General features: G+C 37.9%; 1 protein-coding gene and 1 non-coding gene across 3 annotated transcripts; one reads left to right on the plus strand and one right to left on the minus strand.

The window, feature by feature from the left end:
• Window positions 1-505: 505 nt before the first annotated feature.
• TRNAR-ACG (transfer RNA arginine (anticodon ACG)) lies at window positions 506-578 on the plus strand. The gene has a single exon. It is a non-coding gene; the product is annotated as a tRNA-Arg (tRNA).
• Window positions 579-10,619: 10,041 nt separating this feature from the next.
• LOC109043200 (uncharacterized) lies at window positions 10,620-16,104 on the minus strand. Of its 2 annotated transcripts, none has more exons than XM_019060332.2 (5): window positions 15,872-16,104; window positions 14,759-14,993; window positions 13,413-13,538; window positions 11,940-12,022; window positions 10,620-11,153 (listed from the first exon to the last, which is right to left on the minus strand). In XM_019060332.2, the coding sequence occupies exons 1-5, from the start codon at window positions 15,947-15,949 to the stop codon at window positions 11,034-11,036; spliced, it is 642 nt and encodes a 213-aa protein (XP_018915877.2). In that variant the 5' UTR covers window positions 15,950-16,104; the 3' UTR covers window positions 10,620-11,033. The 2 variants fall into 2 exon arrangements, with proteins under 2 accessions (XP_018915877.2, XP_018915876.2); XM_019060331.2 differs by having other exon boundaries at window positions 13,413-13,589.
• Window positions 16,105-16,551: the final 447 nt, after the last annotated feature.

Raw genomic sequence — 16,551 nt, forward strand, 5'->3', positions numbered from 1 at the left:
TGTAAAATAGTCTGCGTGACCCGACATAAGATTACATTTTCCTATTCGCGCAATTACCATGGATCATGGGGCTTTAAAAAGAGCTTGAAGATGAAAAATTTCCGTAATGATTTAAACTTATGATTTAAACATACTTTTAAAGCAGCATCCCTTGGAAAATCTCCAGCGGAAAATGTTGAAGTGGTGCAAAAATTATGATCAGGTTGGTAAATAGGGTTGAATGTGCTGCTCTCTACTGTCTGTATCACAAAAACTGCTAGCCATGCCATGCCGTGGCCGTAAGCTGCCAAAGCCGCCTTGCACATGGTTACATCATACGGCATAGCTTGTTACGTAAAGCAAAGCCATTTTGAAACACCCTAAAAATGCAAAAGATATGGATGTTAACCTATTGCCAAAGAAATTGAAGCTCTCAGGCCGTATTATTTCTCCGTTCTGTTGAAATAAACCAATCATTTTTGATACATAACTTAATTTTGTAAAATTTAAGGCACAACGCACAGTCGGCCCTGTGGCGCAACGGATAACGCGTCTGACTACGGATCAGAAGATTCCAGGTTCGAATCCTGGCAGGGTCGCTCAAACTTTTTATTACGATTTTCCACCGAGATTTCTTCATCTCTAGGTTCGGCTGTTCCTCTGTTCTTACGACATCAATCAGTGAAGGGGACTTATTCCTTGTTCCTGAAAAAATGAGAATAAATCATACGCATCTGTTGAATATCACCCTTAACCGCTGAGCTATTTCACTTAGTAACAATTACAAATCTCCATGGAGATTCCATTTGAGTTAGTGGAACTAAGAGTTTTATTAAAGTTCGGTTTTTATTTTCCCACTGTTTCATTTTCTCCAATTTCTTAATTTTTTTTCATTCTTTCGCTCCTTCTTCTACCATTTATTTTTTTGTATTTTTACCGCTTTTTTCATCATTAAATTTATTTTTTAAGCAATCGTTTTTCTTTACTTATAATCACAATATATGATTCCATAAAAGCCCAATCCTACGGTTCAAAATTCAGCGGGAACCGCCGGCCGATCCGGGCACGTGAGGTACCGGCGATCGCGCGGCGCGGCGCGGCGGGTCCCGTGCCCCCTAGCGCCTACAAGACTGCATGAATACTTCTGGCATTGCACCAAACGCAATGCGCGAGTTATTTGCGATAAGTATTCGACTACGGGTATAGGCACATTGCCGCTAGCTGGATTGAAGGCGCATCACACCGAGGATGACTCGACACTCGACCGCTTCCTTCCCTGGCTTGCGAGACACTAAAATCGCCGCAAAACTAGGTCCATGCATCATTTCTACTAACGGTTCCTGCCCGGTTTTTACCCCAATTAAAGGATAAATATCGCGACGGTGTCAGTCGGCAATCACATAACTCGATTTTTGGCGATTTTGAGTTAGCTGCAGAAATGAAGTGTAGTAGATGCCCTTTACCTGCTATCAAAATATTTCAGTCGAAAAAAATCTGGAAGTTACCTACCTAAAAACGTAGAACTCAAAACACATATCTCGGCGTTAATTCCAATAACACATAACTCGTGCCGTCGCGCCGCATTTCTACACAACGCGCGCTCTCCCGGGAAGGATTGTGAACAGTTTAGGAGGGGAAATTAAAAGTTAATACATCATGGAATCTTCAAACAACAAAAACATTGTTATTGTTTTAACATCCAACATCTAATCCGAAGGATACCTGAGAAATCGTCCGCTTATTTTTATCTTCATTCAATTTTAATTCGTAATTCGACGGCGTAAGTCCGCAATCGCACATTAGGTATTATCTCGTTCACGGTGTCTGAAAATCTCCGCTTCTACGTTATTTTTTTTAAAAGAGAACCAATTGACATCATTCCTTGAAGTTTATACAGAATTTTCTTCGCAGAGAGAAGACAAATCACGGAAGTTTTAAAGAATTGACGTTGAGTAGTTTTCCGTTTAAAAAATAAAGTACAGCAGGAAGTCTGCGACGTCGTAGACCGAGTCGATTGTTAACCGAGTTATGTGATTGCCGACTTATGCCATCGAATTGTTTTCCGCGCGGTGTTATTCTTAAGATTCGCTACCAATTAAAGTTTCTTAAAAGGAACATTAGGCTACATTTAAAGTGAGGAGAGTCTTAGTTAGTCTTTATTCAGTCAACATCCGCAAAAATAATTTGAATTAGTAATTCGCCAACCACGTATCTCGGAATTCAGTGTTGGACCTTAGTTCCGCAAACACAAAACTCGGTTTTTCGGTCATTTCAACTGACGGATGAGAATATTATTCAAAACGATGAAAGAGACTTAAAAGTATCTTATTCTTGCTGTCTTCATCAATTATCTCCCCTCTAGTCTCAAAAATGAGAAATGTAGAGAGTTTTTTCCCTTTCCTGAAAAATCGCGTTTTCCGAGTTATGTGATTGCCGACTTACACCATGGTCAACATAATACTTAAATTCAGCATGATTTTTCGTATTCGATAGCGTAAGATTTGGTTCAATATTTAAAGTCGTAAATTTGGATTGTTTCTCATGGAAGAGATGAAATAAGAACGGAAATCTTGAAACACCGCAATGGAGATACGTGGTTTCGCACTTCAGTCGGTGCGACACGGACAGCCATCAAGTTTAAAAAGTTGCATCAAGTCCCCGTCGCCGCCGACCAACGCGTTTGTCGATCGAATCAACTACAGGTATTATGCGTAGGAAGTCAAAACGCCTTCAATTTTTTGAACGCAATACGGACATCCGTCGAGGTTGTATAGTTGTATCAAGGCGCCGCGTAGCAAGCGCGTCCCATTGTTTATCGTTACAGACGAATATAAGTTGAGAGAGGAAAGTCATAATGCCTTCAATTTTATACATACATATTTTTGGGCAAAATGAGGGACGACGTTTCTCCATTTGCGACGTTGCAGACTTCCTTAGAAATTGTATTTTTCTTTCGAGAAGCTGGTCAACATAAAACTTAAATTCTCCATGATTTTTCGTATTCGATAGCAGAAGATTTGGTTCAAAATTTAAAATCGTAAATTTGGATTGTTTCTCATGGAAGAGATGAAATAAGAACGGAAATTTTGAAACACCGCAATGGAGATACGTGGTTTCGCACTTCAGTCGGTGCGACACGGACAGCCATCAAGTTTAAAAAATTGCATCGCCTTTTGATTTTCTGTCGTCGCTGTTGGTAAAAATGTATAAAAATCAAGTATTTCGCAAGATCTTTTTCTTCACCGCACAGGGAACTTTTTTTCTTAAGCTGGCTCCTCAGAGAAAAATAATATGCTTCGTCGAATACAAAAAAACGTCATTGCCAAAAAAAAAAAAGGAAAGAAAGAAAAGGAAGGAAAGTCTTAAAATCAAACTGCCAAAAATATCTTAAAAGTCAAGAGATACTCGTGTCAGAAGCACACCAACACCTTCCACCTTCCCACCTTCCAAAGCTTTCGTCGTTTTTTATTATATGTATTTTGCGAAGTCGTGAAAAAAACCACGACATGCTACAGCAGTTATGCAGTTTTAATACTATGTATGAAATGAATAGAGGATCTGCAGGTGTCTGAAATTTGATAAATTTCGTGTTTAAGTGGAAACTACTGAGTGAAATGAATACGAGGAAACCCTTGGTTTATGAGTTGAATAATTATTGGAGAAGATATGACAAAATGATCTAATCTGCTAAAATACATGTGTTTAAATGGGAAATGCTGCCAGATGACGTCACTAGGTGGTGCATTTTCTCACTTTTAAATCTATTTTTATATACTATTTCCCAAATCAGAAAAAAAATTGTAAAAAATACAGTGAAATCAGCTCTTTAACGCACTTTCAGATGAAGCAATAAAAACTTTACATGCTGCAAAGTCAGCATTGTTGGTTTGCTTGTTTCTTTGTTTGCATATTGTTTTGTTTTCGCTTTTTTTATCGTGCTAGTTTGATTTTTTTCCGCTTGGGGGGGGGGGGGGGGGGTTCCTTTTTAGTACATCGCTCGTTTCGTTTATAGAGCGAGTATTCGGTGTCGCGTCGTCGCGTTGTACCAGGATTTCAATATCTTTGTTGGTAAATGGTCCGATCACGGCAACTTGTCAAAGGTGTTTGTGGTGATGGGTCGGGGGGTGAGGGGCTAGGAACGTAAAATATGATGGAAACGAGTATAAAATTATAACACCACCTTCGAGGAGCGAGCACCAGCCCGGGCCGCGCTAAACACAGCGTTGCGCGCCGCGCCGCGCCGGTGATGGGGCAAAGAGTGAGTAATCACAGGCTAACGACAGTGAAAACTTACGAGCTTGTGAGTTCGGCACGGATATAAAAATTGATGCCGAGGCATTAATCTGGGGATAAATCACGGGCCCGGATTTATACAAATGATGCGCCATTCCCTTGTGATGTGTTCATTAGAATTTTGAAGGAGGGCTGTCAAGGGCTTTAAGGTTGGACCCTGCCGCGCGCCGCGCCAACAGCTACGTGGTTCACATCGGTAATTCTTTACACGCTAGCTATTCACCGATATCCACTTTTATGGATCGAGTTCGATACGTCAAACACGTAACATTGTATCGATATCGAATGGTTCAACATGTGAACGTAGCCTCAAAAGGCAATTGATTAATCTGAGGGAACGGGCAGGGTGGCATGAAACGTAGGAAAGAAATGGAGGATTGGAAATAACAATGAAATATTTCATGAAATTTCACGAGGATGTGAAATATTTCATATTTTTTAGGGGCTAGAGTATGCAACCCGCACTCAAACTTAAAAAATAGAGGAAAGTCACAATCGTTACATTTTACGAAACATGAAAAGGAGCCGGTATTTTTCAATATCTTCCATAAATTTCTGAAATTTCATGAAATATTTTAAGAGAAATTTCAATATTGTATTTTTCATGAAACTTTGCCACGGGAACGGGTTTCTCGTGATAGGTTCTTGATTCTCATGAGTATAAAATGGACGTATTTATGCCAAAAGGAACTATGTTACACGCAAACCCTATGCACGTAGTTCCTTTTGGAATAAATACGTCCATTTTATACTCATGAGAATCAAGAACCTATCACGAGAAACCCGTTCCCAGGGTGGCGAAATGGTAATGAGAAGTGAAATTGTTGGGTATTTTCTCATTTTCAGCTTTTCCTAATTAAATCCTGAAATTTTTGTTTGAGGTTATGTGCTACTATTTTAAACCAAACGATACATCGAACCAGTATCGAATACGATCGATTGCTTCAAGTTTTGACCATCGATAGCTTTAAGCCGACACGGATTGGAAATAAGGCACCCCCGGGTTCTCGGCATAGGCCCAAGTGATAGACTCGCTCCAGCATTGACTCATTTTTTTTCGAGCATGTGAACCCAATTAAAACGAAATATTTTTATCAAATCTTTCAATGTAAAATATATTTACCTTGAGGATATAGTTAAATGAAAGGCCTTGACTTGTAGTGTAGCATAGATAACCCGAGGAGCGCACAAGTTGCAATTAACTGCGACTGCATGCTTTCATTATCATACGACTGCATCGGGGTGTTACGTATGTTGCTTGTAAACTAATTGAAGGGGCTTTTCGTGTTGAACTTGATTACAATAACATTGAAAAAAGATCCTGTTTATTTTTCTCAGCATCGCGCATCGTATATCTCTCCTCTGGTCGTCTAATTGCCGAAATCGGCATTTTTTGTGCTAATGATATAAAAGTTTTACATTTTCTTGGTTTACAAATTACGTTTTTATTTCCTTTAGTCGCAGTTGTTTAATCAGTAAGCATCAAGGGTCTGCCGGAGAAATTATGTTTACAGGCATTCAATTTGGTATTTGGTAGTTTTTTTCTTCTTCTTCTCCTTTCAATATAAAATCTTATAGAAGGGATTTAATTCAAATAACTGCTAAATAAGATAGTTGATACGGAGGTACAGAAAACCACAATTATGCTGTTTTATTTCTTAATTAGTGAAAATTGTCATAATTTTGCAATTTGGAACTAAAATATCTGGCTCAGTTTAGAAACAACGTTTGTGCCGTTAGCTTATCTATGTTCATGAGTGTTTTTGGCAGATGGGCTAAAAATTGTAGTTCCTAATTGCAAAATGTAGTCCGACTAACACTTGCGCTAAGACCGTAGGTACCAGCCACAACGTGATGAGCACATCTCTCAGTGTTCTGTATTGACGTGCTAAGGAAGAACGCCGTATGATCATTCGAGAGTTGCCAAATTTCCTTCAATAAAATATTTATTTTTTCAGGAAAGATATGCATATTTTCCCTTGAAAACAGGGACTTTCGGTAAAATTGCGCACAAAATTATCTGTAAAATCTAAAGGAAAATATTCATAAATTAATCAGAAAATGCGTGTTTTATCAAAGAAAATTTGGCAACGCCTGAAGGTTCTTACGGCGTTTTTGTTTAGCACGGCAGTGTACCATACTTATAAAGCAGAAATTCTTCGCTGATTGCATGTGCAAGGAGGCGAGAACTTATAACTCAATTCATTTCCTTGAACGGTTGACGCTACCAACGAACGTTGCACGGTTCCCATTTCAGCGAAGGCTCGAAAAGCGAAAAGTCAAAGTTCCGAAGGCACCAGTAAAAGAGGAGAGAAAAAATCAGAGTGACTTATGTCGATTGCCGATTATATGCTAAAGAGAGGAACCGGAGTCAACAGTTCCCGAGCTGTTGCCAAGAATAGAGCACTATGCGATATTTTTTCTTCAAAATTTTACGAGGAAAATGAATCACCCAATACAACGGATAGAGTCTGGAAAACAGCTCGCAGGTAAAATTCAAGTGTTTACAATTAACATTGGTTACCCAAATGGCGGTGTTATTCGATGGGCTTGGACAGGCTTGGAGGACAAGGCGCATAAGTTGTTTTTTTTTTTTTTTTTTTTTTTTTTTTTTCCATTCAGTATAATACAAAATTATAGTACATACAATAAAATGTTCAGACCAACATACTGGTCTTTTTACAGTTAATTTTAATAATTAATGTTACCTAAAAATTCCACGAGCACTTTTTGGGTGGGCGCATAAGTGCAGTTTTTGCAATTTTGACTAATGCGTATTCAAAGTTTCATAATTACGTGAATCCTTATGGCGGAAAGAAAGTTCAATCTGACTTTTGATGCTTAAATATTGAACTTCGGGAGCAAATTTTTCACGGAATATGCATTAAGATTAGTTTTACCTGAAATCATCAATGTCTCAATTTTTTTCACAAACTGCTGCACTTTTGCGCGATGTCCTCCAAGCCCCTCATTTGTGTTATGCCTAACTTTCATTTGATCTGCGTTAAAAATAATTGTTATCTCCTTCTTAAGTTAGTTTCTGAACTTCCCGTCGTGTTATGTAAGATTTTAACGAGATAACATGTGACCTTTTTCCGGTGCAGATCTTGTCTGATGGCCACATGACGCGTATCGCAGTTTGATAAAAGAATACTGCAATAAATGATCTTGAGACCAGAAAGAATAAGCAACGAATATAACAATTTGAACATGAATTTTTTGAATTTAAATAAGAATGATCGATTACGTCGATCCAATTTTCTAAGATCCATCTGAGTTCAAATAAGATTACTAATAAGACTGCAACGTCATAGTCCGGCGGTTAAAAATCATTCTCTTCCTTTATTATTTTTTCCGTGTGAAGCCTAATGCACTAACCAAGCTTTTGATTCAAAATTCAATTTGATTCAAATGTAAACGCATATATAATTAGACGTGGATCAAAATTTGACTCCTAACTATAGACTGACAGCATCAGCTTTTTAAAAACGGAAAAGAATAATCAGATTGTGCATGCAGAAGTTGCGCTTTAGGTGATAAATGTTATAAATTAGTCTTCTAAATTTGCAGAGAGTGAAGAGACTTTAGAAAAACTGATTGATTTTTTTTGAAATTGATCAAATAATTGCTATTACAGCACTATGTGCCTGTTGAATTGAGGCTCTAAAACTCAGTTGAAGAATTCATGCGGAACGACAATGGGACAAGTTCAAATTATATTCAAAACTTTGATTAAAAATCTCATCTACCATTTTCACGATAAGCACAAATACAGTACACCGAGGGTAGTTTAAGAGGATCTGCTACGGTGCGAAAATGATTTTTCTCAAAACTAAAACATAAGTGTCAAAAATATTAGGGTATTTTTTTTTCATTAATTCCATGGCTCTCACACGTGTGTTTATATTATTTTTTTTTTTCTTAATGCAGGATTTGAAGGAATATAAGCCACCAAAAAGCAATGCCTTTTAAAATGAGCTTGGAATCCAATTTAATCATCGTATTATCAAACGTTACCCTGTAAATGTAATGCAATTTGATTAGTTTTAGTTTTAATCCATGTAGATAGATACAAGGAAATACTTGTAGTAGTTACGTTACATTGAAATAAAATTTCTCGAAAAAAAGAAGAAGAAAAAAAAGAATCCAATTGTAAAAAGTATTGCACTGTGAGCAAAGAGGCAACGCTACCTTGGCGTTACTTCAACGGTTTGTGGGGAGCTTAATCAGGTTGTTCACCATAAATCGAGGAATCATGGATCAAACGGATGAAATCTGTGCTCGAGATAATCATAGCCTCCTGGCTTATTTATGCCAGTGAACTGCACGCTTTCGTATTATTTTAGTTAATCGCGCGGGCACAGGCGGGATCAGCCCTCCGGCTCCGACAAACCTCAATCCATCATCCAACTCCGCAGGAAATTTCTCCAGGAGCACGAAGCAACCCTCCTTACAGATCGCGCGTCTTTGCAATGAAGCTGTCAAACCACCATCTCCATATTTATTTGGATATCGACGATGTGAGTCGCGAATCACATAACGTGGTTTACTACGTCGCAGACTTCCTGTCGTGTACCTATTACTTTTTAAACGGAAAACTATCAACGGCAATTCTTTAAAACTGCCGTGATTTTTCTTCTCTGTGCGAAGAGAATTCTGCAAGAACTTCAAGAAATGATGTCAATTTGTTCTCATTTAAAGAAATAACATATAGGCGGAGATTTTCAGACACCGGAAACGAGATGTGATTGCGGACTTACGCCGTCGATATATTTTGCATTAAAGGCGGCCGTCCCTAAATTATACGTGAGCCTTTTTTCGGCATTTTTGACCTCCATTTCTACCCTCGTACCGATTTTGTGACGTGGGTCCCCCCCCCCATCCTTTAATACGTGAAAATAAAATGGCGGAGCGCTCTCCTCGACCTCCCTCTCTCCCTAGAGAGTTGCCTATTTTAGGGGCGGCCCCTAACGGACTAATAAATCTAACTCGTTCATAAAAAACATATCTGTGTTGGGAAAGTAATGACACATACGTTGTTTATATAATGAGCCAGAAATATGAAGTGAAGTCCATGTTTTGAACGAGACAGCTCCCCTTACACGAGAAAGATATCAACGGTGAACCTACAAAAATGCGTATCTCGGTTACGGAATTTCGAAATCTCTGCTAATATTTTATTTTTTTAAACAAGACCAAAGCATAGTATCATGGCTTGAAGTTTTCACAGAATATGCACCGAAAAAAAAGAGAAGTTGATGTAACATTCTGGATGTTAAAAAACTGTGCGAGAACTTACCAAATGCTGAATTAACCGCTACATCAGTTACTTCAGCAATGTCAGGATGTAAAACTAACTGCTGTAGCGGGTAATTCAGCATTTTGTGAGTTCTCGCACACTTTTTTTTACATCTAGAATGTTAAATCAATTTCACTTTTTTTTCGGTGTGCCTTAAAGAGAGAGGAAAAATGACTGAAATTAAAAAAAAAAATTACATTCAATAGTTCAGTAGTCATTTAGATAATGAAGTATAACAGAAAGTCTGCAACGCCGCCAACCGAGATACGCATATTTCTGCAGTTTCACAATCGATATATTGATTACAATCAGGCAGGATGAGACTTAAGGTGAAAGGCAAAATGCTCCGTCGCAACAAAAAAAATGTAGTTGCGAGTTAAAAATACCGATCCTCGGTTTTTGATGAAAATATAAACATATAAGTAAAAAATGGTTGAAGTAATACACCAAAGAATCATCTTTATTCTGAATGTCTGACTGATCTGAGCCCAATCAGACACATTTTTGAGATTGGGATTCTGGGAGTGGGACTTTGCCTGCAGGTATAGGGCTCCCCGAACATGCACGTTGAGCTACTGCTATGCAAATTGTATAGCCGTGTTTTGAAGGCGTTCCAATGGACTTTTGTCCCGCACTCCTGCTGCTTCCCATCCTTCTAGTCATTCGTAGATCGTAGGCTCCGTCTTTAAGGTGAGGCTGTATCACTTTTGAAGATTTGGCTAAATTTACTAAGAGGTCATACATTAGACGAGGTTTTTTTTTTTCCATTTTTAATTGTATAATAGTAAAAGTGAGCAACTAGGAACTAGCCCCTCCCTTATGAAAGGTTTCCCTTTTAAAGAGCGTGGAATGCTTTCGCCCTAGAGAAGTATCCATCGATAGATTCTTTTTAATTTGAGTACCAAAAAATCAATTTTTCACCCTCTCCTCTCCCTCCCCGCCCATTTTCCTTCCCTTGTGTTCATTAACTTTCAAATTGGCGCTTAAGTACTTAGAGAGATAGATGTGTATTTTTATTTCCAGCTATTAGAAATTCAAAACTCAGTCGTTTATCTTTATCTTATTTTCTGTTTGCTTTATTTGGGTTTAAAACTTGTCAATCAAGGTTAGGAAACCGAGGGAAACATTCGAGGGGTGACCAAATTTTGTATATGACATAAATTTATCTCTTTCTTTTTTTGTCATTGGTGAAACAACAATCAAACAAGACTTAGAGATTGTGGGAAAAATAAAAAAGGACTTATTTATCTATATTTACACTACACATATAAATATGGAAAAATTAGTAAATAAAAATCGCATATCCAATTTTTGCGGTTAAATCTCATGAATGAAACAAATCAACGGATGGAAGGGTTGTCTTATTCTTGTCGAGTGATATTTGATTTTGAATGCACACTCACTATACTACATCCGAGGTGTGTTATCATGTTGTTATTACAGTGGTAAATCTTTTGAGCGATCATGTTTCATTATTTAAAACCAATCCGCACTTTTTAATATAAATGGGAATTATGGGCCGGGCCTCGATGGTAACATTGGCTGTTTCAATTTTTTTGACAACATCCATTCCAGACTCTACCTGAAAAAAAAATTCACTGAATTAAAATTGCTCACTCGACAAGTTCATTCTCCACCAAGAGCAGAAATTTCACTACACCAAACGTAAATGATACAGACCAATCGATTAGATGTACCAAACGGCAAACCTCTCTGTTTTTAAAGACCGCGCGCATGACTCGCGAACACAACCCCTTCAATCCCGAGTGATACGACTATTTCGACGCCGAATCTATTTTCGTCTAACTGGTTAATTGAAGGTTGTTTGTGATCTGAGGCGCCTGGTCAAACTCCTGCAAGCGTTGCAATTATCTCATTTTGAGAAATTAAACTATTTGAGTGTAATTAATATCTAGTGGATGGCATTGTATATTGCCATAGTTTTAACAGTTAACACGCGAGTAAATGAAACCCTCATAGAATTTTTCAGAATCATGATAACGCTATAAAAATCCAGTTCCCATATTTTTTATACATTTGTCTCGAAAACAAATGAGATATGCTGCTTTAGCACACTAGGATGTCAAAAATATGGCTTATAAACCTATAGATGCTGCCTAGATTGGAACAGCACTATGTAATTCTAGCATATCACAGGATGAATAACCTAGTTAATGGACGGGGTACAGTAATAGTACAGCATCTTAGTAGGATCACCAGACACATTTTGAATCACTAGATGTTAATAACGACATATTATTTTCAGTGTAGTTACATATTGTCCTCGATAATCACATTGCCCAAATAAGACTGAAATTGTTACGCATGACACACAACGCTGTACACAAGAAAGATGACATATGCTTACTTTCCCGAAAGGGACGTCATGAAAATCTAGCCATGGAGTTGGGATCGTTGTAATAAAGAATTCGGTCCATTTCATATGTGGTCCTGAAATGAGAAGTTGTCACATTATTTGGAGATAATCTGAACAACTATTTTCCAATGAAACGTAGTATACTTTAAAGTAAAAAAAAAAAAAAAAAAAAAAAAAAAAAAAAAAAAAACATTAGTACACCGGCGGATATTTTGAAACCTCATCGTTAAAGTCTGCGTTTTCCGCCAGAAAACTATCAGAATGATATCTCGTTTCATCTAAAAATATACTTATTTGTGAACATGGTTTTTGAGTGTTTGTTCGGTTTAGATAGTTTCTGAATTCTAGCAAAACATTTCTGATACGCGAATCCCAATTCGGTTTCTGTCAATATTCACGAGGAAAAAGTGCAAAAAAGTGCAATTTACTCATGGCTAATGACCATCATCTATTCCTCTACTCGTTCTTGAAAAGGTCAAATCAGAATTACGCTCGCAGTTACGCAGATCAGCGAGCTCAACACGCCACGCTTCAAACATCCGACAAGGGATGGAATGCAGTGGCGTGGCGTGTTTTACGATATATCGATTGATCTGTCATTTAAACCTATGAAAAAGATCGATGAACAGAGTGTTCGCAACGAACGCCGCGCGCAACAATAAATTGATTATTCACCATACCTACAAATGGGGAAATATCGAAACTGATCAATTACGCCACGCCACGGGTGGAAGGAGGGAGGACAGTCCTTGGAAACGGAGGTCATTGGGATGATACGTTTAAGCTAAGCGTGCACTCTTTAAAAGGATTTTTAAAATTCGTTAAAGTTCCAAATGGCTCTAACTATTTACTCGAAAATCCCTTCTTTGTTTGGTTTTTTTTTCATATAAATGAAAAATATATTACAAATAACAGTTTTGAGGCTCGTATGTAGTAACAGTATAAAATTAGCATCTTGAAAGTTATAATAATTAATAATTTGATAAGATGTTACAAGTGCATATAATTGTTACTACTCCACGACAAAATCTCTACTTGCACATAGTTGCATTTAACATATATACGTCAAGTTGGGAATCTAATGACTTGAGAGTGACAATTTCTGTTCTAAAATGATGATAAAATATGTATAGAGAAAAATCTCCTATTAAAAATTGCACGAGACGAAGAAACAGAGAAAAAATTCTACAAAATGAATTTAAAAAGCACCATGCACAAAATGATGGTGATCAGTAGATTTTGAATTTCCACTCTTCGTTTGTCCTTTTTGGAATAGCTATAGTTTCCCCATAGGTCCCCTCCCCCACGAAAAATATTGACTTTATGTCACAGTTTGCTGCTTAGTATTATTAGACTCCCGTAAAGAATAACTGGGCCCCTGTCCTAGACTTTGAAATGTATCTACACTTATGTTTTTATCGCATTTTTGTTATATCTCACGCGAAAAAAGGTTTAAAACTGTACCTCGTGAGGCCATACTGACGACGCCTGCTGCCGCGTGTGGTACTTTTCCCTCCTCTTCTTGGACCGTGTATGAATAAGCTTCAACTTCCTCGTCGTAAAGTAGGTTTATATCCATTCCTTCTCCTCCTTCATGATATGATAGAGCAAATCTAGACTTACAGGTATTCATATTCGTAGCTGGAGAATGTACAATGTTGCTCGCATATGGACTAGTTCAAAATGCTGGAGCGATTTTACAGACCGGTAGTTTATTTGTGCATGTCAGAAAAATATCTCAGAAGCATTACCCGCTTATCGAAAGGAGAATTTCAAATGGACCGCGTAAAACAGATAGGAACCAAGCCACATCAGCTATTGCCAAATTTAATTGGGCAATATAATTTTTTACAAGAAAACTGTTGTGCGGATTTTCGTGCAAATTTCAATGGATTTTCTCCATAGTACGAAGCAAATTCCTCAAAATATTCAAAGGAATCCATACACACGTTCTCTGGTAAAAAATTAAATTGCCCAGTTAAATTTGGCAATAGCTGATGTGGCTTGGTTCCTTTCTGTTAAACGCGGTCCAAATGAGGCCTTACATGTAAAAACAGCGTTCAACCTCTTGAGGTAGGTCGCTCTTAAATAGCATCTTATAGGTGTTATGCCCCCCGACCATTTGTCTGTGAGACGACTTTTCCGAAGTCTTAAAGGCATCATCAAGACATCGCATAGATGTCTGATGAGCTGTCTCGAAGACGAGAATTAGTAGGACTTTAAACGCTATTCTACAGATCTTAAAGATGATGGCTGACATTATCCGAAACGACCTTAAGATCTTGTAAAGATAAGAAATGTTTGCCGGGGGTGCTCTGTTCTTCACCTTTAGGGATCAATATTCCGGACAGGGATGAGCCAATTTTGGAATTTTTGGGGTCGATAGAGGTTAGAATTTTCCGATTTTTCTGGTTCTGATAGAATGATTTAAAATTTGTGCAGGATACCCCGACTTTTAAAATAAATATCCCTCATTACCCCCCAGTGGAAGCCTCGGAAGGGGGAGGGAGGGCTTTGGGGCGATGAAATTTAAATTCTTTGGGGTTGATCCCATCCCCACTCCTGCGATCCTTCGTGTAAGCTAAATAAACGAGGGAAAAAACCTGGTACGGATAATCTGGATCACTCTATATAATACTGCGGTTAAAAAAATGAGAAAAAATACTTGGAATGACTTGTAGATTTGATATCTGTCTGGACTTTTTAAAAGCCTCATGCTCAAAAAAGTAGATCGTATACTTTGAAAGTAGCAAATGATCATTTGATCTTTTATCACAAATCCTGTAATATAATTTTGGCGTTGATTTTACCTTGGACTTTGAAACCTTTGACAATTTTATGGAAAAACGATCCCTCCAAAAAAGTGTCATTAATTCCTGTCGTGGCTAGCGCTCGGAAGTAACCAGCAGTGATCGGCGTGTCTTTTTCATAGAGTGCTATGACTATTCTGCCCAGGGATGTGTCTCCTTGCATTACATCCAAAAAAACTTTACTTGTTGTCTCGTAGATTTTAGGTTTTATGGTGGGATAATGAATTTCAATAGTCTGCAAAATAGATGATTTATTAACCTACACCCGACTTAACAGCATGAGGAACACATGAAACCAGAGAATAGGAAAAGAGATGAGCATAAGAGGTGCACAATATGATTTCACGCACGCTCCTGTATGCAGCCAGTGTAACTTAAAAGCTCAAGAGCAGCTTTTTATGCGTGAATAGGTCACAGTGACATGGCTCTTTCAGCTGAATCAACTATCAGGAATTTCAGTCGAAAATTAACTTCCACTTAGGTTAAACTCACCGGAGCGAGGTTGTTTTCATTGAATTTCGCAAATTGGAAAATAGAAAACTTAACCAAAAGAAGCTGCAAAAGATCGATTATTCTTAAAATAATTTAAGATAACGAGTTATAATTGAAAACTCGTGTGATCATCAGATCGTGTTACTTTTCAATGGCAACCATATTCCTGATTTTCGTGGGTAATTACGGGGGGAACTACTATGTGTTTTCTCTCCAAAGATGTTCGGGAGCACTTATGCCGGCTATAAAAATCCGACATCGAAAAAGTCTCCTCTCCCACAAAAAATTGTTCCCTCGATGTTTCCACACAAAAGGGCCCTTCCTAAATGAATTAAGTCGCATTAAGCTGTAAGAACCAAATCTTTGACACGTTATTCTATTTGCTCAATCTTTACGTTCGATACTAACGTACACATCAGATAATGTTTGACCTCACAGAATATGTCTATAAGCAGGCATCTTTTTATTCCTAATTTTTTCATTGTATGGACCATGATTTCCGCATAAAACGACATGGAGAAAACCACGCACGCACCAACTTAGCATTCTGAATTAGACATTAATGTTCCTCTTTAGGCATGCCTCGAAGGAAAATTTTGAGACCGTCAGGATTGTACTCACGCGAATTTCTCCAAGCAGGCACGCAAATGTGAGAAAAGTTGCTTCGAATCGCATCCTTTTAACCCTCTCCCACATCATGTAACAGGACCACTTTCATGACCTAAACCACCAGTCTTAATTCAATGAACTGTTTTTATCATCAATTTTTTCCCTTTCTATCCTTCTCATACAAGGATTCCACTATACTTCAATAGCTTTGGCAAAAGTTTGGTACATTTTGTGCTCGTCTTACATAATTTGCCTCCTCTTGTCTCTCTTGTCTCTCATTCCTTTCAGCGCCCTCTAGCGAGGGCATTAGATAATGAATCAACTTACTCTGAGTCTTATCTCTGAAATTTGTTCAGCTCGCCGAAAAGTGCGCGGCTATTAAGCGAACGAAAAGTGGCTCGCGCATCAAAATGTAAATACGTGTTAATTATTCGCACTTTTATTGTTCAGGTTTTGAGTGAGCAGGGTCATTAATGACGACCTGTAACTGATGCTCAGAAGGCGCCGGCAAAAGTTTAAGTTTCCGTCGATGTTATTCTTTCCACTTTTAATCATTACGAACCGGACCCTTTTTTCGTTTCACTTCCATGTTAATCCGTCTTCTCCGAGCCGTATGATGTCAAGTATTACCACACTTTTTTATTTTCTTTTTTTTTTGTTATCTACATTCTTCCAAGTCTAAAAGCAAAAAT

Source organism: Bemisia tabaci, chromosome 1 (genome assembly GCF_918797505.1).
Source record: "Bemisia tabaci chromosome 1, PGI_BMITA_v3".
NCBI lineage: Eukaryota > Metazoa > Arthropoda > Insecta > Hemiptera > Aleyrodidae > Bemisia > Bemisia tabaci.

Excerpts from the sequence above, each read along its gene's own strand:
- LOC109043200 (XM_019060331.2), bottom strand. The coding sequence starts at position 15,949 with ATGATGTGGGAGAGGGTTAAAAGGATGCGATTCGAAGCAACTTTTCTC. Across the intron at positions 14,994-15,871 it reads GCCTGCTTGGAGAAATTCGC|ACTATTGAAATTCATTATCC; the intron begins GTGAGTACAATC and ends TCTATTTTGCAG. Across the intron at positions 12,023-13,412 it reads CGTCAGTATGGCCTCACGAG|GACCACATATGAAATGGACC; the intron begins GTACAGTTTTAA and ends TTCTCATTTCAG.